This window comes from Schistocerca gregaria, chromosome 3 (assembly GCF_023897955.1).
Source record: "Schistocerca gregaria isolate iqSchGreg1 chromosome 3, iqSchGreg1.2, whole genome shotgun sequence".
NCBI lineage: Eukaryota > Metazoa > Arthropoda > Insecta > Orthoptera > Acrididae > Schistocerca > Schistocerca gregaria.
Window position 1 is genome coordinate 460,395,673 of NC_064922.1, and position 20,662 is coordinate 460,416,334.

Consider the following 20,662-nt stretch of genomic DNA (forward strand, 5'->3'; position numbering starts at 1 on the left):
GCCGTTACCACGTACTTTGTTCATGAGATTGTGCTTTAGTATGTTATGCTTCCTAAAGAACCAGTTTCCTTTCTTAAATAAATTCTCGCGATTCATTGTCAGATTTCGTAATCTATCTTGTCGTGAATTGTTAACAATATCTTATTATCTTTCCATTGTATGGGAAGCTACTTGGTTTTTTGTGATTTTTGGTGACTCCTACAATCCGAAAGAATTGTTCACCGGACATGGTTACTATTCATTATTCTTAACTGCAGTCTCGCGTATTTTTTTTATAAATTTGGGAATAATTTTCTGTTAAAGGAATCGACAATCGAGGCCAGTTTCTCTGTAACCCAATTCAGATCTTGTTCATTAAATTATTGGACAACTTCTTTCTCTGTGATAAATGGCTAGTCTGAATGGATGCGTGTGCAATCAAACTTTCCCACAGCACTGTGATTACAGTTGATCGTGTTATTCACGTAAGCAATACAGTTCGTTTTACCAGTAATATTCAGTACTAACACTCCATTGTAGGTTAAAGTTTTTGTGTTAAATATGCGTTCCTTCATACCCATCTGTTCTAAAGAATTAATACTAAAATTAATGTATGATAGAAGGCGTTCCTGACCTTTAATGACTCAACCGTTTTCTACTTAATTTCCTATCCAGGCTGTTCCAGGTAGCGCACAAGTGTGTAATTAGAATAAAGAGGATTTCCCAAGCTGATCCTCCCACACAATTGATCAAATACTATCAGAGTATACCGATATTACATTAATTCTTCTAAAATTGAGGCCTAGTCACTAATTTTTTAAAGCAGATGATCAGAATAATTAAGCGGAAGGTCAATTCTGATGGTGACCTGAGGTATCTTCTGTAACAAATACTCAATTTAAATTCATTTACACACATCAAAAAGTGTTTTGTATCACCTCAATTCCGAGAGTTCCGGAACCTGTACAGAAAATTGGAATAGAAATCAACATATATTTCCGCCCTCTTTATTGCTCATGAAATCCACAAATTGCGTGTGTTACCACCATACAGCGAAACCTTCAGAGGTGGTGGTCCAGACTGCTGTACACACAGGTACCTCTAATACCCAATGGTACGTCCTCTTGCACTGATGCATGCCTGTATTCGTCGTGGCATACTATCCACAAGTTCATCAAGGCACTGTTGGTCCAGATTGTTTCAGTCCTCAACGGCGATTCGGCGTAGATTCCTCAGAGTGATTGGTGGGTCACGTCGTCCGTAAACAGCCCTTTTCAATTTATCCCAGGCATGTTCGATGGTGTTCATGTCTGGAAAACAGACTGGTCTATCTAGTCGAGCGATGTCGTTATCCTGAAGAAAGTTATTCACGAGAGGTGCACGATGGAGGTGCGAATTGTCGTCCATGAAGATGTATGCCTCGGCAATTTGCTGCCACTACGGTTGCACTATAAGTCGGAGGATGATATTGACGTATCATACAGCCGTTACGGTGCCTTCCATGACCACCAACAGTGTACGTCAGTCCCACGTAATGCCACCCCACAACAGCAGTGAACCTCCCGCCTTGCTTCACTCGCTGGACAGTGTGTCTTATGCGTTCAGCCTGACCGGGTTGACTCCAAACACGTCTCCGACAATTGTCCGGTTGAAGGCATCTGCGACACTCATCTGTGAAGAGAACGTGATGCCAGTCCTGAGGGGTCCATTCGGCACGTTGTTGGTCCCGTCTGTACCGCGCAGTATGGTGTCGTGGTTGCAAAGACGGACCTCGCCATGGACGTCGGGAATGACGATGTGCATCATGCAGCCTATCGTGTACAGTTTTAGTCGTAACACGATGTTCTGTGGCTGCACGGAAAACATTATTCAACATGGTGGCGTTGCTGTCAGGGTTCCTCTGAGCCATAATCCGTAGGTAGTGGTCATCCACTGCAGTAGTAGCCCTTGGGCGGACTGAGAGAGGCATGTTATCGACAGTTTCTGTCTCTCTGTATCTCCTCCATGTCCGAACAACATCGGTTAGGTTCACTCTGAGACGCCTGGACACTTCCCTTGTTGAGGGCCCTTCCTGGCACAAAGTAACAATGCGGACACGATCGACCCGCGGTATTGACGGTCTAGGCATGGTTGAACTACTGTCAACAGGAGCCGTGTACCTTCTTCCTGGTGGAATGACTGGAACTGATCGGCTGTCGGACCCCCTCCGTCTAATAGGCGCTGCTCTTTCATGGGTGTTTACATATTCGGTCGGGCTTACTGAGATTTCTGAACAGTCAAAGGGAGTGTGTCTGTGATACAGTATCAACAGTCGACGTCTATCTTCAGGAATTCTGGGAACTGGGGTGATGCAAAACTTTTTTGGATGTGTTTAATAATGTGGCAGGCTACGTAACGTTAGAATTTTTTCGTCAGCCGAACAAACTATATAATTAAGGCGGTACGTTACAGATGTTGTGTTTTTGGGTCCCTAATGAGGTCGGACTATTTCAGGTAACCCCACAACCAATAAGCAGACGGATTACTGTCTGGGTGCCTGGGAGGCAAAGCATGAAGTGACTGCTCAGTACGCAACCCCCACCAGCCGATGTGTGCAAGAGAGTTTTCACAAGTGTAGCAACATCGGGATGGAGCGCTGTTCTATATAACAGTCGTACCTTCCAGTGGGTGTGTAACACCCGGGCTAGGGATAATGCTGTTCTCTGACATATCAGCGTACCTCGCATCCATCACGCTGTCTATAAACCAGCAGCACACATTTCCTCGAAGAAAAAGTGCCCGATCACAATTAATGTGATACATCCGTATCACATCGCGACTTCCTCTACATGCAAATGGTTTCCCGCGACAGTTCTAGGACTGTCAGTAGCCAAAATTTTGCAGTTGCAGGGGTTCACAAATCCTGGGAGACTTAAATGTGCTTCGACGGTACACAACACGTTAGACAACCGATCGTCATCTTTCCCCACTTTCTGAAGTGTTCACTCCGTCAATATCTCCGCATCACAAATTCGGTGGATAACAGTTCAAAAGGATGCTGTATTGATAAGAATAGCATAGGAGGGAACCCTTTACTGCTCTCCAGATATCCAAACTGTAGTGCGTGGAAGCTCAGTTCGACGTGCGATGACACGAGCGTTACGTCACCTGTTAAAATAACCATTTCTTGCTGTACTTTCGGAGCAGCAGTAGAACCTGCGTCTTGTAAGGTGTCAGGTAAATACAACACCTTCCATGAAAACCCTGACATAATAAGCAAATCTACTAGTATATCACATAGCTCCGTATAAATCGCGACATAAAATTAACCAAAGTAATACAAGTATCGAGTGAGCAAATGGAATGCCACAGACAAACACAAGAATGCCTAAATGCATGTCGTACCTTCCCACCGTGAGGCAGACGCAGTTCCGAGGGGAGAAACGAGGACAGAAGCCGAGAGCAGAACCGTGTTAAGCTAAAAGGCCCTACGATAACGGACAGACTGGACACCCACGTCGGCAGCCTACCTCTAAGTCTACCATCCGCACGTTTTAGTGTGAGACTTTTTCGCGTCCTTGTTACGTCAAGGACTACCCCCCCCCCCCCCCCCCCAGCCCATGTTAAAAGCCAGAAAAACAGTATAGATCTTACGATAACACAAAAAGGGCCACTACCACCCGCACGTTTTGGCGTGAGACTTTTTCGCGTCTCAGGTACGTCAATGACCAACACCCAGCCCATGTTAAAAGATAGAGCCCTCCAGAAGAAAAGTATAGATCTTACGATAACGCTAAAAGGACCACACTAGCTGCAGGTTTTAGCGTGAGACTTTTTAGCGTCTCTGTTACGTTGCAAAAACATTGCCCCACCTCGAAAAGTATAACGTTTCTCATTGGATAGACAGAATTTTTGTAGGCGGAGCTTAAGGTTAACATTGAGACCATGATTGGTCAGATGAAAACATAGCCAGATAGGTTTTTTTAAGGTAACTTCGGTAAATTGTAGTAAGGAGAAGTTAGAGGAGAGTTAGTTGCGAGACGGCGAGCTGGATGGCTGGTGCGGCGGCCGCAGTCGCCCTGACGCTGCCTAAACACCGACAAGGTAATGAATGCAAGCGAAGCCGCATTTTTGAGCGCATAAGGCTTCACTCAGAACTGCAGAAATCTCATCAGCTACACCCATTTTTTGCGTAATATTACAGTCGATCGTTAATTAAAACTCATGGTGTTCACATTTGCCACTTGAAGAAAGATCTGAAACGCGATGATTTTTCTTTTATATCCACTCCTGGAAATTGAAATAAGAACACCGTGAATTCATGCACAATGTCGGCACTAGTACAGTGTATATCCACCTTTCGCAGCAATGCAGGCTGCTATTCGCCCATTGAGACGATCGTAGAGATGCTGGATGTAGTCCTGTGGAACGGCTTGCCATGCCATTTCCACCTGGCGCCTCAGTTGGACCAGCATTCGTGCTGGACGTGCAGACCGCGTGAGACGACGCTTCATCCAGTCCCAAACATGCTCAATGGGGGACAGATCCGGAGATCTTGCTGGCCAGGGTAGTTGACTTACACCTTCTAGAGCACGTTGGGTGGCACGGGATACATGCGGACGTGCATTGTCCTGTTGGAACAGCAAGTTCCCTTGCCGGTCTAGGAATGGTAGAACGATGGGTTCGATGACGGTTTGGATATACCGTGCACTATTCAGTGTCTCCTCGACGATCACCAGAGGTGTAAGGCCAGTGTAGGAGATCGCTCCCCACACCATGATGCCGGGTGTTGGCCCTGTGTGCCTCGGTCGTATGCAGTCCTGATTGTGGCGCTCACCTGCACGGCGCCAAACACGCAAAAAAAATCAAATGGCTCTGAGCACTATGGGACTCAACTGCTGTGGTCATCAGTCCCCTAGAACTTAGAACTAATTAAACCTAACTAACCTACGGACATCACACACATCCATGCCCGAGGCAGGATTCGAACCTGCGACCGCAGCAGCAGCGCGGCTCCGGACTGGAGCGCCTAGAACCGCACGACCACCGCGGCCGGCCGCCAAACACGCATACGACCATCATTGGCACCAAGGCAGAAGCGACTCTCATCGCTGAAGACGACACGTCTCCATTCGTCCCTCCATTCACGCCTGTCGCGACACCACTGGAGGCGGGCTGCACTATGTTGGGGCGTGAGCGGAAGACGGCCTAACGGTGTGCGGGACCGTAGCCCAGCTTCATGGAGACGGTTGCGAATGGTGCTCACCGATACCCCAGGAGCAACAGTGTCCCTAATTTGCTGGGAAGTGGCGGTGCGGTCCCCTACGGCAGTGCGTAGGATCCTACGGTCTTGCCGTGCATCCGTGCGTCACTGCGGTCCGGTTCCAGGTCGACGGTCACGTGCACCTTCCGCCGACCACTGGCGACAACATCGATGTACTGTGGAGACCTCACGCCCCACGTGTTGATCAATTCGGGTGTAAGTCCACCCAGCCTCCAGCATGCCCACTATACGCCCTCGCTCAAAGTCCGTCAGCTGCACATACGGTTCACGTCCACGCTGTCGCGGCATGCTACCAGTGTTAAGGACTGCGATGGAGCTCCGTATGCCACAGCAAACTGGCTGACACTGACGGCGGCGGTGCACAAATGCTGCGCAGCTAGCGCCATTCGACGGCCAACACCGCGGTTCCTGGTGTGTCCGCTGTGCCGTGCGTGTGATCATTGCTTGTACAGCCCTCTCGCAGTGTCCGGAGCAAGTATGGTGGGTCTGACACACCGGTGTCAATGTGTTCTTTTTTCCATTTCCAGGAGTGTAGTTATTGAGAAGCCACATCAGCCACTGTAATTTACGACAAGTTAAATAAGTAAGTAAAGATAATTGAGGGTCACTGTAGACCATTTTGATAGTTATCTCTTTTGTGAAACTTAAATTAAACCTAGATTATAGATGTGATATGGCATAGGTTATGCTTCGATCGATTGTAGAACTTGGAAACCAATTCAGGGAATATTCGTTCACATTTTTGTTGAACGCAGTTGGTTTTTTCATCCTGTATTAAAACATTTCCTTTTATCAGTAGTGCAAATTTATAAATGATGTTTTGTGAGTGGAATAAAATTTCCAATGGTAAACGTAACTGCTTTTTCGACGTTATTTTACCAGCTAACTAAAAATAGGAAAGCCTTGAACCCTTTCCACTAAATTTAGTTAGTATTAAGATTCTTTTACTGGGAGTGCAGTGGAGCTGACGCTGAGATCATTTAGTATTTGGTTATATCATTGCTAGTCGCACTGGACTCTTCTGAATTCTACATGCCATGTGTGGTTTGGCGCCTCCTTACCAGCAACAGGTCCCAGGTTCAAACTAGTCTATTCCCTAAATAACACGCTCAGATCGTCGTTGCGCGAAAGTGGTAGGGAGACACGATATAGAACAAACAGACACTACCATGAATGTTTAGAGTCTGTTAGCCCACTACGTGGTCGATAGTCTGAACACTCCGTTGCTTCGAATTTCATGATCATTTTCTTCACAGCGAATCTTGTCACAGGACCTCTACCCAATCGAATACCCTTCGTATAGCGGTAGACAGTAAAGCTCCAGTAGCGCATTCCCCATTCTAACAGTACCTTTTCTGGCAAAGTAAAGTTGCTGGCGCATTTCGCTTCCTCATTTACTACAGCTCATTTCAAACATGATTCTTCTGCGGCATCACCAACGTGTTGCTGTCAAGATCCATCTGTTGGCCGCTTTTTGCATTCATTTTATGTTTTAATAAAATGCTATATCATTCTGGGCATGAATGTCAGATTTTACCTTTCTACCTATATTATTCTGTGAATTAGTGCATTTTCAAAAGTTAATGGACTTTTGGGTTACCTTACACATAGTATCTACACATCTGGTGTGCCACTTATTCCCACCTAATTAAATGCTTCAAATCGTATCTGCACGCGTACAGGGTTTAATTTTATATACCTTCACAGCACCAATGGGTACTGTACAGGATGGTGAGATAGTGTTATAACAAGGAGGAAAATCGATGCACTACATGGGAAATTCATTAGGGAAATCTGACTGCAACAGGCAAATAACATTTCCTGTTCATTTTTTGCTGCCAGAATCTTTTAAGAAACCTATATTTTCAACTCTAAACTACTTTTCCTTCGAGTTTTGAGAAGTATATAAATATGGAAAACAGAAAAGCAGGAAACAGGAGTAGTTAAGAAGTTGATGAGACAGCTTAAAATTATCTGTAAGCCACTTAGAATTACTTGCCAAAGAAATGGTTACTGCAGCAAAGAGATAAATAAACCGTTTATCCTAAAAGATCTGGAGCTTTGGCGAAAGAGAACCTGCCACTCGCTAAAGACCTCATCATTTGACATTAGTAGAGTAATAAGAAGACTCGGAAGTGACACAGTGCGTGATCGTTTGAATGCTACAAAATTAAATACGCTCGTCGCGTGCCACAGAACGAGTATACAAAATGCCATGCACATGCTTTCAAGTGTACGTAGGAAATACTAAAAGACGCATTAACACACAGCTTAAAAACACAAAGGCAGTTTTAGTCTGGGCAAAGTAGATAAATCTTAATAGCAGATCATGCAATGAGACCAGGGAACCTTCAAATTCGATTCTCTGATACTACGGTCACAGCAGTTCTATCATCGGGCTCGGAAGCTGAGGGATCAACGAAGTAGACGATTAACCGAAGAGTCATGGGTTCGACACCCGACGGTATCGGAGGTTATTTCCTCTGCTTTTACGATGTCTTATCATCTTTCCATTATTGAGTTGACTAAATGGGCACACGCCGAGAGCCAGTAAATTATAGGCTCTATCGAAGTTATAAATTTTGTAAAATGAAGGTACATTGCTTCAAGGTCTGTTCCTCTTCATTGTAAATAGCAAAATTTGAAATGTTGGAACAACAGAAAAATTAAAAATTTGCGGGACTGTTTGAATCATAGATGGGGCCATGCGAATCTCTGCAAACTGTTAAACAGTTACACACAATATGGAAGAATACATTCTCAAACTTCCAGTAACTGTTATATGCATTTTCCTCAGTGGAAGTATTTACAACCAGCAGCTCCAACCCAAATATCGCGAAAAGATACCTCGCACTTAGCACACCTGTTCCATTCACCTTTATCACAGATGTAGTGTCATATTTGACGTTGTAGAAACGACAATGTATGTTTTATCGCTCCTCTTCAACTTCAGGTGATGAAGATGAATCCTCCTCCATATTTGAAGGTTTCTCTTCAACATCCAGCCCGTTTATGCAGTCCATGACCTTCTTTCTTTGGAAGTTGTGAAAGCAATTTTCTCTTTCCTCTTTTAAGACTGACATGAATTGATGAAGTCGGATGGCAAGCTGAATTTATGTCTCTCCTCATGTTTGCGGTGTCGGTTGTTTTCGTTGGGATTGGCGAAACGGAAGAAAATGGTGATGTTGTCGCTTAGCTCTGACTTCCCGAATTTTTGGAGGGTCAGGAGTTGCAGGGCCTGAGTTTACTTCTGATTCTGTGGTAACAGTGCGGGACTCATCAATCAGCATTGTAGACGAAGGAAAGAATTTGTGTGGTGACATTTTGATGGGACTGAAGGCGAAAATTCCCGTTCGTTCAAATCCCTTCACAGCATTAATGACACTAGCTCCACGTCATATTAGGCTGCATGAAGATTTTAGTAAAGAAGAAATTTCGCATATTATATTCCGATTCAGAAGGCCCCGTGAAGTCTGATTCGCATAGTCCCATTCCCTAATTATGATTCAAGTGTAAGTTTTTTCTCAAATTTATAATAGATGACGCTAGTTGTTCTGTTGCTCACCTGATAGATGCCATATCACTGGTAGCGGGAAGATTTATAACTGGCCTTTATGTGTCTCAACAACAGACCACATTTTAAACCGACTTAATAGTGCATTACTGTCTTATTTCTTCTCCTTCCTTCTGGACGACTACCGTCTGGATTAAACATATATGGAAAAAGCTTCTTACCGCTTATGCAGGTCTTCTCTAACAACGATCCTGTAACGCGTCCGAACGTTGCATGCGGGCTGAGCAGTAAAAAATTTTCTTATTTCTATCCACACAGCCTGCCGATTCAGAAAGCCCCACCACGCCCTACCCTACTATGCTGGGATGTACAGAGAGGCCATACAGATTTTAAAAAAGAAGAAGCTGTAAGTAGGCTGTTTAGGTTTTTTTATTGGTAACGCCGCCACCACGTAGCGCTCTGTATGAAAATCACTGGCTGTGCCGTGTGCAGTCTGTGGCTGGTTTGCATTGTTGTCTGCCGTTGTAGTGTTGGGCAGCTGGATGTTGACAGCGCATAGCTTTGCGCAGTTGGAGGTGAGCCGCCAGCAGTGGTGGATGGTGGATGTGGGGAGAGAGATGGCGGAGTTTTGAAATTTGTAAGACTGGATGTCATGAACTGCTATATATATAATATGACTTTTGATCTCGTCGGCCATTTTGCAGGTTTCTGTGAGAATTGTGTTGAGTTAGGAGATTCCGCTCACCGCTTACGTGTACATGAATGGGGACATTGGCAAGCTCCCTTCAGGGGCGGTGTACCCAGCCACCCCTGACTCGCTGGCCACCACGGCAACTACGAGCTCAGATTTCTGCTCTCTTAATGGCCTAGGAGATTCACTGGAGACGTATGTGCAGGATAGCAGTCCTCCAGGGGGATCGCTTGTGGATCCGAGCCCAGGATTGATGCAGGCCTCCCCCTGGACCAACTAAAACAAATGCTGTCTTCGCAGTTAGAATATTACTTCTCAAGGGAAAATCTGGTAAATGATGCATATTTATTGTCACAAATTGATAATGATCAATATGTACCAATATGGACTGTGGCAAATTTCAATCAAGTGAAGAAACTGACAAAAGATATAAAACTTATAACAGAAGTTTTGAGAGAGTCACCAAATGTACAAGTTGACGAGGAAGGTCAGAAGGTGAGACCAAACCACAAGAGATGTATTGTAATTTTACGTGAAATACCTGATCACACCCCATTGGAAGACGTAAAGGCCCTGTTCTCTGGTGAAGGTTGCCTAAAATTAATTTCATGTGAATTTGCGCACTATAATTCCTGGTATGTAACTTTCGAGTCTGATGAAGATGCTCAACGAGCTTACAGATTTTTGCGCGAAGTTCGTGAGTTTCAGGGAAAGCCTATAATGGCAAGAATAAAGGCTAAACCTATGAATAGGTTACCTATTCCTCCAGTTCCTTCCATGGGTGTAGCTCTGAAAAATGGCTACAGGACACCACCTGCACTTTACGACCCTAACACTTATCAGGGGCAGCAAAGGTTTCTGTATTCAAATGGTAGTTCTGTGGCACCGAATGTAAACTTTGGAAGTCAAGTTCATGTTTATACATTTCATCAGCAGCACCAGCCTTTCTATCCACCAAATATGCTGCAACCCTGGACAGCAGCTAGCCCAGCATATTTTGATATTGGCAGTGTTTTCTCTGTTAATGGATTAGCACCAACAGGATCTTTCGCTAAACCTCCAGCTGCTTGCTACGTCCCCCGAAATAGAAGCAAGAGGAGTCAGCCTATTCCCGAGCGAGGAAGCTTGTCTGATAGTGTTGTGAATGTTACGAGACAGCCGGTAAACTTACATCAGTACCACCCTTTCGGAACTGGCAGCGTGACGACTGTAAGTGTGACAGTACCTAAGACTACCAGCAGCAGTGTTGCGTCTGTGGGGAAAGTGCAGCCCACAGTGACATCAGTTGCAGCTACGACACTGGTGACTGCAACGGTCGTCGACAGCCATTTCAAAAGTCAATCAATACAGCAAGATAATGGAGATATTAATGGACCTAACCAGGGCGCCCAACTACGCACAGAAACGCAAGACTGGTTCAAGCAGAGGGATGTTTTGACGGGAAAGGAGCCAATGCCTCCCAGGCACAGGCTGAGACGGAGAGAGGATGAGGTTTTAGTGACAGGGAGGACACCAGCTGTGGTAAGAGTGGCGAAGCCTGCATCCCCAGGGGGGTACACGCCTACTTTATGTACCATGTGTGTGGCAAGCACAAGGAGCCCTAGCTAATATGGTATTTGCTTATACAACTTTACACATCGGTACCATATTTCTCTAACACATTAATTACACAGCTATCTGATCATTTAACTGGGAGAGACAAACATTCATTTTACTACATCAATGACAGATGTTTACGTAATTACACAGTTGGATAACTTCACACTTACGAAATTGTATTTTGTCTGTACTTTGTGAACTGTTCATATTTTTTCAGAACCATTGTGATACTATAGGAGCTTTGAATGACATATTTGGTATGAGATCATGATTTTTAAAGTACGTTTGAGGCAGATGACACTTGACATGAGCAGAGAATTCTTTTTTTTAGGTTTTGAAATTATTGGAGGAAGCTATGACGATTTTGAAATTTGACTGAGGTGTTATGATGTTATTATTACGATGACTATTTGTATTATGCTGTTGTGGTATGTTTATGGTCAATAGGCTGATGCTATATGAGTTATTTGATTATGCTATGTATCTGTTATGATGAAATATTGAAGAAGTGTCGACGAATAAGGTAAGGAATAAAGAGTAGTGGTTAGGGACTCTGGTTTGTGAAAAAGGATGTTGGAAACCGAGAATCGTACTTTAAGAGTTATGAAATGTGTGTATATGCGTGAATGTATCACTTTGCTGGCGAAAATTTTTTGGACACTATTATATTTAAAGGATTTTGTTCCTACAGATTTGTAACGCAAATTCTCAACCTGTGAAAATATTTTTATATGAGACTGTCATTGTAGCGGAAACTGCTGTCGTAATTTTTTCAGTAAGAAAGGTAAGTGACCACCTGCACATAATGCGTCGTGGGCACCCAGCTGGGCAACAGTCGCCTGGGAAAAAAGCCATTAGTGTGTGCCTTTCAGAGGCACAGGTAAAAAAAAAAAAAAGGGAATCCATTATCCTCGCTATTGACATTCCTTTGTAGAAAGCATAGTAAATACGACACCCTCAAACTTGAAAACATGATTACACTGTAGAGTACTTAATTTATGATATTTACTGAAATGAAATGATGAGCAACGTTTCATGTCTATTGATTTGCTAGTTGGAAGATTGTTTACTGCATTATGAAATGCCTCATGGCTAGTGAATGACGTTTCACGCCTTGCTTTGCCTATTTTGTTTAATATCTAGTTTCTAGCTCCACTGCAGCATTGGTTAAAATAAAATTTAATAGATGTACTAATATCACTATTTTCTGTCTACAGACCCAGTAAAGAATCATTTTATGATGCACTTCCTTAGAAAAGAGAGCAAAAATAGACATTTCCCTTCACAGGACTTACAAAAATAATTTTTTTTTACGATCTGGTAACTTATCTGCTAGCGTATATTCTAGTGATGCATCACTCTAGTGTTAAGATGTGACATGGGTATTACACATTTTTACTGTAATATTTTTTCTGCTTCAGCTTTGTCATGTTTAGGTATAAGTTATTACATTTATTGCTGCTTGCTTTGCTTACTTGCATTTTTTTTGTCATTGCTATTTGTATTAATTGTTTTGTGCTGCTGCATTGCCTCGTGCCTTAGTTAAGCATCTGAGCTCAGTAGATTTAAGTTAGCTTAAGAGGGGGTAGACTATATAAGAAACTAACTATGATGAATTGGAAGAAAAGCATTGAGAAGCTATAAGAAAATGGTTTTGCCAAAAAAGTAGTGTACAGTGGAGAAAAACTATTTTTGAAAGAGGATGTGAACAGAATACAGAAAGCATGCTTGGATAGGACTTTTTTGGAGGAAACAAATGTTGAGATACGACGAAAGATCTACAGAATGTAGTTTCGGGTTGGACTGCAGTACCAAATGTTACACTGAAAACAAACCCTGTACTTTCCTTCTGTTATCCCACTATGTGTTTGTGTACCCTTGTGTATTTGTGTTCTACCGGTCTTTATACATTTATCTGATAAGACTTATGTTGCAGAATTTTTCTAATACTAAGCTACATTCACTATGATGAGGAATACTGTTATCCTCAAATATAATTTGCATTAATAACATATTATTTACTTTGTAAAGATGTTTACACATTATGTATTCTGTTTTGTTCTAATGCTCATGTGTGAAGTTGATGTTTCAAAAGTTATTCTGATCTTTTATGTATGTACTTATGTCGTAATTTTTGTAACATTGATGTATTTGTTATTTCGAATCTTTTGTAAAGCCTGTTATTACTGCAAATGTTATCTTTACTATTATGTTCTTCAATGATATATTTTGTACCTTTGTTATTGTATTCTTATGTTATAAAATTGTAATTGACACCAGTTCATCAAATTAAGTAACTTGTAAATTACATTTCACTGCACACGTTTCTGTTGGTCATAGTATATGGACAATATGTGAGAATCAGGGACTGTTAGTGCTGGAATGTGTGTTGATAATTCAGCAAGCGACTGGTTAACAGCATTGCTGGTTCTAAGGACATACCAAACAGTATGTGAGTGCACAGGTGGTGGTTTATGGACTTGCTCTATTCTCCGCAAGACTCTTCGATGGTGATTGTGCACCTGCACAGTTGCAACAGATGGCTGCTGGCTATCTCTACAAGGACTGAAGTGGGTCTACACCTCTGATGACTCACCAATCCCATTATTTCTACAAGGACTGCAGTAGGTCTGCAACCTCTGGTGGCCCACCAATACCGTAATCTCTACCAGGACTACAATGGGTCTACTCTGTGTTGACCTACCTACCAATATTCTTCAAAACTTCGACTGACTGCTGTGGGTTTGCTCTGTTGTGGCCCATTACCTGTCTGCATGTCAAGAGTCAGTACTGTCTTTCCATAGGAGGGACAACACTACAAGACTCCATGGAAGTCCACTACTTCCGTGTGCATTTTCTTTTACTACTCAGACTTTGAGAAAAACACTGCAATTTGATGAATGATCAGGACTGTCTTTATGGACTGTGAGAAAATTTTAGCTTTTGATCAACATTGTATCGATAAGTGTGTGCATTTCATTTCTTTGTTATTGTGATTATGAAAAAATTTTTTCAAATCTGTATTGGCCACTGCCCAAAATAATTTGTAAATTTTTTTGTGGTGAGCATGGGGGCTATGTAAGTAGGCTGTTTAGGTTTTTTTATTGGTAACGCCGCCGCCACGTAGCGCTCTGTATGAAAATCACTAGCTGTGCCGTGTGCAGTCTGTGGCTGGTTTGCATTGTTGTCTGCCATTGTAGTGTTGGGCAGCTGGATGTTAACAGCGCATAGCTTTGCGCAGTTGGAGGTGAGCCGCCAGCAGTGGTGGATGTGGGGAGAGAGATGGCGGAGTTTTGAAATTTGTAAGACTGGATGTCATGAACTGTTATATATATAATATGACTTTTGATGATATTAAGGTAAATCCATTGTTTGTTCTCTATTAAAATCTTTCATTTGCTAACTATACCTATAAGTAGTTAGTGCCTTCCGTAGTTTGAATCTTTTATTTAGCTGGCAGTAGTGGCGCTCGCTGTATTGCAGTAGATCGAGTAACCAAGATTTTTGTGAGGTAAGTGAGTTGTGAAACGTATAGGTTAATGTTAGTCAGGGCCATTCTCTTGTAGGGATTTTTAAAAGTCAGATTGCGTTGCGCAAAAATTATTGTGTGTTAGTTTAAGCACAGTCGTGTATAATTTTTCTAAGGGGACGTTTCAAAGCCTTGAATTCTGGCAGTTTGTGGGACTTGGTGCTAAACAAAGCAAACAGCCTCTACCTCCGTAGCAGACGCCGGCGAGAGGGCGCTCTGTGACAGCAGTTGGATGACGTCACTACCCATCCATTCTCTGGTAACGTACTCGTGTAAACATTTCGGCTCGCTGAGCCTTTTTGATTTCGAAAAGCAATTAATAAAGTCTTGATAACATCAGAGAATAACTCTGGCATTGGGAGACGAGACGTTTAGACACACGCCTTACGTTACGGCCCACGCCCATTAAACTAAAATCACCAAGAATGTAAGTACCGTCCGTTGAAGGTTACGTTGTATGGATTGGGAAAGGATTTGTAGACTGTTAAAATTATAAGAGAAATATTCTGCAGTAAGATCTAACGTGCACATGTATCTAAGTTCCGAACAACAAAAAAACTGTTTCTTTCAATGTTTTCGCTTTGCGTTCAACTTTCAGTTCTTACTTCACAGGCTGACTACGTGTGAAAATGATACTAATATGTACACTACTACTATTGAGTTTTCTACAACTGTAGGTACATGGCGTTCAGAGAGGCACAGAACACCTTTTAGAATTTAGTGAACATTCTGCATTTTTTCACCACATCTTTCAGCCCCCTAATTTTCAAATGGAACATATGAAATCTACTTTTCTGAAAAATATTATAAATAAGTGTCACCATTGTTAAGATTTCATCTAAGACTGCCTGTCTGTAATGGCGCTCTGACCTTCAACTTCTATAATCCAATATCTTTGTTTTCTTGTGAACCATTGTGATATTTTGTACGCAAAATAATCGAATTTATTTCCTCTACAACCTATTTTACCTAAAGACATGTTCAACCGTCATACAGCTGTAACATACAACGTGTCTCTTTGGCATCAGTGACTATTACATTAAGAGTACCTTACCTATCTTTTATTGTGAATCTGTCACCTAGTTATCTTAAGAATAGTCTATACTACGAGAAGATCACATTTTGTTGTATGTAAATCCATGGTGAATTCTTGTTCGTCACGAAATATGCCTCTTCATCAAGCACTAGTTGTAGACTTACAGTTTAGATAACAAGTTTAGCAACAACCTGTCCACAAATCATTGTTGCAACTAGTGTAAGGTGCCCATTGAGCCCATCACTTTGCTGTGCATCGTCATCGCTAAGCATCTTCTCATATCGTTAATCTGCAACAGTGAGAGGGTTCCATTTAAAGAAATATTTATTTATTTGTGCATTTGTTTGATCTGATAAGGCTGAACACTTTCAGTCACCTACTAAATCCACCTGCCAGCACGCTATCGGACCTTTAGTATCCAAACACCACTATGTAATGCAGAATTGACTACTAGATGTTACGAGGAGTGGACCTACCATACAAAAGCACACAAGGAATATTGTGTTAGTGCAGGTGCACTAACAGCTAAATGGCTTGCTTAGGAGCTCTCAGTGACTATGAACGTTGGCTGCTCTTTGGATGTCACCTGCAGGGGTATTCAAGCCCTTGTGAAGCTGCCCAAGTCGATTGCTGGTTAAGTGACTGTAAAATTGAAACTAGAGGTAACGACGATATCTACATCTACATTTACATCTGCATGGGTACTCTGCAAATCACATTGAAGTGCCTTGCATAGGGCTCATCAAACCACATTCACAATTCTCTATTATTCCAATCTCGTGAAGCAGGTGGAAAGAACGTACACCAATATATTTCCGTATGACTTCTGATTACTCTTATTTTATCATGGTGATCGTTTTTCCCTATATAGGTCGGTGCCAACAAAATATTTTCGCATTTGGAGGAGAAAGTTGGTTCAAAAGGTTCAAATGGCTTGAGCACTATGCGACTTAACTTCTCAGGTCATCAGTCGCCTAGAACTTAGAACTTATTAAATCTAACTAACCTTAAGACATCACACACATCCATGCCCGGGGCAGGATTCGAACTTGCGACTGTAGCGGCCGCTTGGCTACAGACTGTAGCGCCTAGAACCGCACGGCCACTCCGGCCGGAGAAAGTTGGTGATTGGAATTTCGTGAGAAGAGTCTTTGGTTTAATGATGCACTCACTCCCCTACTTCGCTATAATGCAAAATGTGCTGCCCTTCCTTGAACCTTTTTCGTTGTACTATCTGGCAAGGATCCCATGCCGCGCAGCAGTATTGTAAAAGGGGATGGACAAGCATAGTGCAGGCAGTCTCTTTAGTAGATCTGTTACATTTTCTAATTGTCCTGTAGTAAAACGCAGTCTTTGGTTAACCTTCTCCACAACATTTTCTACGTTTTCCTTCCAGTTTAAGTTGTTCGTAATTGTAATTGCTACGTACTTAGTCGAATTTATGGCCTTAAGATTTCTAAATTGTTTTGCAATTTGCTTTAATCTACTGATGACTTTATTCGATAAACGGCGGCGTCATCTGAAAACAGCCTAAGACCGCTGCTCAGATTGTCTCCCAAATCGTTTATACAGATAAGGAACAGCAAAGGGACTACAGCACTACCTTGGGGAACGCCAGAAATCACTCCTGCTGTACTCGATGTCTTTCCGTGAATTACTATGAACTGTTGCCTCTCCGACAGGAAGTCACGAATCCAGTTACATAACTGGGACGATATTCCACAAGCACGCTACTTCACTATAAGCCGCTTGTGTGGTACAGTGTCCGGAAATCCAGACATACGGAATTAATCTGAAATCCCCTGTTAATAGCACTCAACACTTCATGCGAGTAAAGAGCTAGCTGTGTTTCATAAGAACGATGTTTTCTAAATCCATTTAGACTTTGTGTCAATAGACTACAGTTAAATTGAAACCAGGCAAACCTCATGTTCTGACGGACAGTGACCGTGGGTGGTGAAGGGGGGGGGGGGGGGGCTGGCTGCCAAAAACCGCATGAAATCAGCGGAAGGAATCACTCGCGAGTTTCGAAGTGCTGCCAGCAGTCCAGTTAGCTCAATGACTGCTCACAGCTACTTGAAAGAACGTTGTACAATTGTCGAGCAGCTAGCTCTTCTTAGGCCATACATTACGGTAGTGAGGCTTGAGGTGATGTAAAGAGTGATTCTAGTGGACAGTGGACAGTTTTAAACGAGTGATTTGGAGTGCTGAAGCACGGTATGACATGTGGCGATCCCACAGTTTGGCGCATGTCTGGAGAACGCTACCTGCCACAACGTGAAGTGCCAACAGTGAAGTACAGGTGACGTAGTGTTACTATACGGGGGTGTTATTTGTGGTTCACGTGTGGTCTCCTTATTTTACTTCAGAACAAGTTAAATTCCAAACGATATGAACACATTGGACAGCATTAAATACTGCGTGCAGTAGAGGAATAGTTTGGAGATGAGATATATTTCGTATGAGCACCTTAATGCACCCTGTCATAAAGCAGCATCTTTGTGGCAATGCTGAAAGTGTTCCCAGCAGAGCTCAAGCCTTCATAAAGGCGACCGGTGGACATGCTCCATATTAACGTCCACTAAATGGTGTCTGTATACATTCCATCAGAAAGTGTATAAAAAACCAACGACACAGACTGATTGCAAATATCATCATGATTTATAGTTATTAAACCGACAGCCAGGTATAGAACATTCTCTACCTGACACAGGGTTGATTGTTGCAGCTGGTTGTTGAAGTTTATCATTATGCGCCACTACACTCAAATTTATTCCATAGATGACGATTGCGAAGTTTTACAAGCCAGTGTTATTTGAGAAATCTAGGAAGGTACATGAACCTCTCATATGTCACTCTCTTAAGAAATTCGAAGACAAAATTAGACTAATTACTGTTCGCATGGTGGCACTCAAGCAATCAGTCTTCTCCCGCTCGACAAGTAAATGGCTCTGCAAGAAGCTCTAATACATGCTAAATGGGAAGTGTTCCTGCCACTCACTTCGTAGTTTGTACAGCACTCATTTGGATGCATATTGCCAGTGAATTCAATTTTTCCAAGGTTCGCTGTGAGTTAACTGCAATTCCATAGAGAATTCATAACATACGCGAGATGAAAGTTGCCCGTGCCTACAGGGAAACGACCCTTTTAGTTATAACGTGTTATGTTGTATTAGTTTCTGGCGATCAGGGTCTAAAACTAGATGAGGTTATTATTCTTACTGTAATTGCATTTTTCCAGAGTGATTAAAATATGCCGTTGTTAAACCCCTCTTTAAGAAAGATGATAATAGAGAGGTCAGTAAGTAACGACCTATTTCACTGCTGACATCATTTTCCAAAATTTTTCAGAAGGTGATGTGTACTAGAACAGTATCTCACCTTGGCAGCAATAATATCCTCAGATCCTCAGAAAATCACAGTTTGGGTTTCAGAAGGATTGTTCTGTTGAGAATAAAGCAATAAATAACAAAATAGCACCAGTAGGTATTTTCTGTGATTTATCCAAGGCATTTAATTATGTGAATCATATTATACTCCTAGATAAATTAAAGTTTTATGGGACTGATGGTATAGCCAACCAATGGATCACGTCATTTCTAATCAAAAGAATGCAGAAAGTTGTACTTAGTAGCAATTCAAGCAACAGAATCCAGGGAGATTATTCTTACTGGGGTGCAATCACGTATGGGGTACCCCAAGGCTCAGTCTTAAGTCCACCACTGTTTCTCATATATGTAAATGATCTACCGTCTAATGTACAACAAGCAGAGCTAGTTCTTTTTGCAGATGACACCAGTATTGTAATCACTCCCAGTATACATACAGAAATGGAAGAAATGGCGAACGAAGTTCTAAAAAGTACCATTGGCTGGTTTTCTATGAATGGTCTCACCCTGAATTTCACAAAGATACATAATAAGTGTAACACATGGTTATGGAATAATACATAGGGTGGAAACTTCAAAATTCTTAGCTGTCCATATTCATGAGTATTTAAATTGGAAGAAACACATCATGGTACTACTAAAGCAGCTTAGTTCAGCCACATTTGCACTTAGAATCATAGCAAATTTTGGGGAGAGAGAAATCAGCAAGTTGACATATTTTGCTTATTTTTATTCAGTAATTTCATATGGAATAATGTTCTGGGGTAACCCATCTTTAAGAAAGAAGGTCTTCATTACCCAAAAACGTGTTGTAAGAATAATATGTAATGCTCATCTTGTAGACATCTGTGTAAGGTGTTGGGTATTCTGACTACTCCTTCATAGAATATTTATTCCTTCCTCAAGTTTGTTGTAAATAATTCACTATAGTTCAAAAGGAAGAATGAGGTACATAATGACAATACTAGAGAAAAAATGACATTCGTTACTCAACACTAAGGCTGTCTAGCACAGAAGTGGGTGCACAATGCTGCAACAAAAATTTTGGCCACTTACCCGATAAGCAAAAATTTAAAAATAAACAGAAGAACTTTCTCCTTAACAACTCCTCCTATTCCGTACGAGAGTTTCTATGTTTTTAATGTGTAAAAGGTGATGGGTAGGAATTGCTAACTTAATCTGTACATATTGTTTTCATTTCGAGGGAAATAATAATATGGTGATGTTTAGAGTACAAACAGATGTAAAAATGAATTTGCAGTATGAATGTAAAATGACTCGTTCCACATCATGGCGATTTATCGTGCAAAATGATGCATGGAACATGAGAGATCTAACTAACTAACTAACTTGAAGCCATAGTGAGAAGAAACACTGTATTAACAATTTCAGGTGAGTTAGTGGTACTGTCTCGATAACGAAATCTTATTCGCTTTTACAGGTACCACTGAGGCATAAGTAAAACTTGGTTACTGATAAAGCACGTCATCTGCTAAGGACTGTTCAGTCAGCACTCTGACAGTAGTTTATTATCTGCGATTTATATTTTTATGAGTCGACGGAGACAGTGCTTCGAATACCTGTAGTACAGTATCAATCAATGACATAAATGAATTAAAAGGGAGATTGAAATGTAATCTGAGCATGAGGAATGTTTAGATC

At 42.0% G+C, this 20,662-nt stretch overlaps 1 protein-coding gene across 1 annotated transcript in view; it reads left to right on the plus strand.

The window, feature by feature from the left end:
- Positions 1-20,451, plus strand: part of LOC126355418 (la-related protein Larp4B-like) — a 29,803-nt gene extending 9,352 nt beyond the window's left edge. The window contains 3 exon segments of the mRNA XM_050005722.1: positions 9,488-9,695; positions 9,698-11,000; positions 20,442-20,451. Of these exon segments, the coding sequence (XP_049861679.1) occupies positions 9,488-9,695; positions 9,698-11,000; positions 20,442-20,451 (1,521 nt within the window).
- Positions 20,452-20,662: the final 211 nt, after the last annotated feature.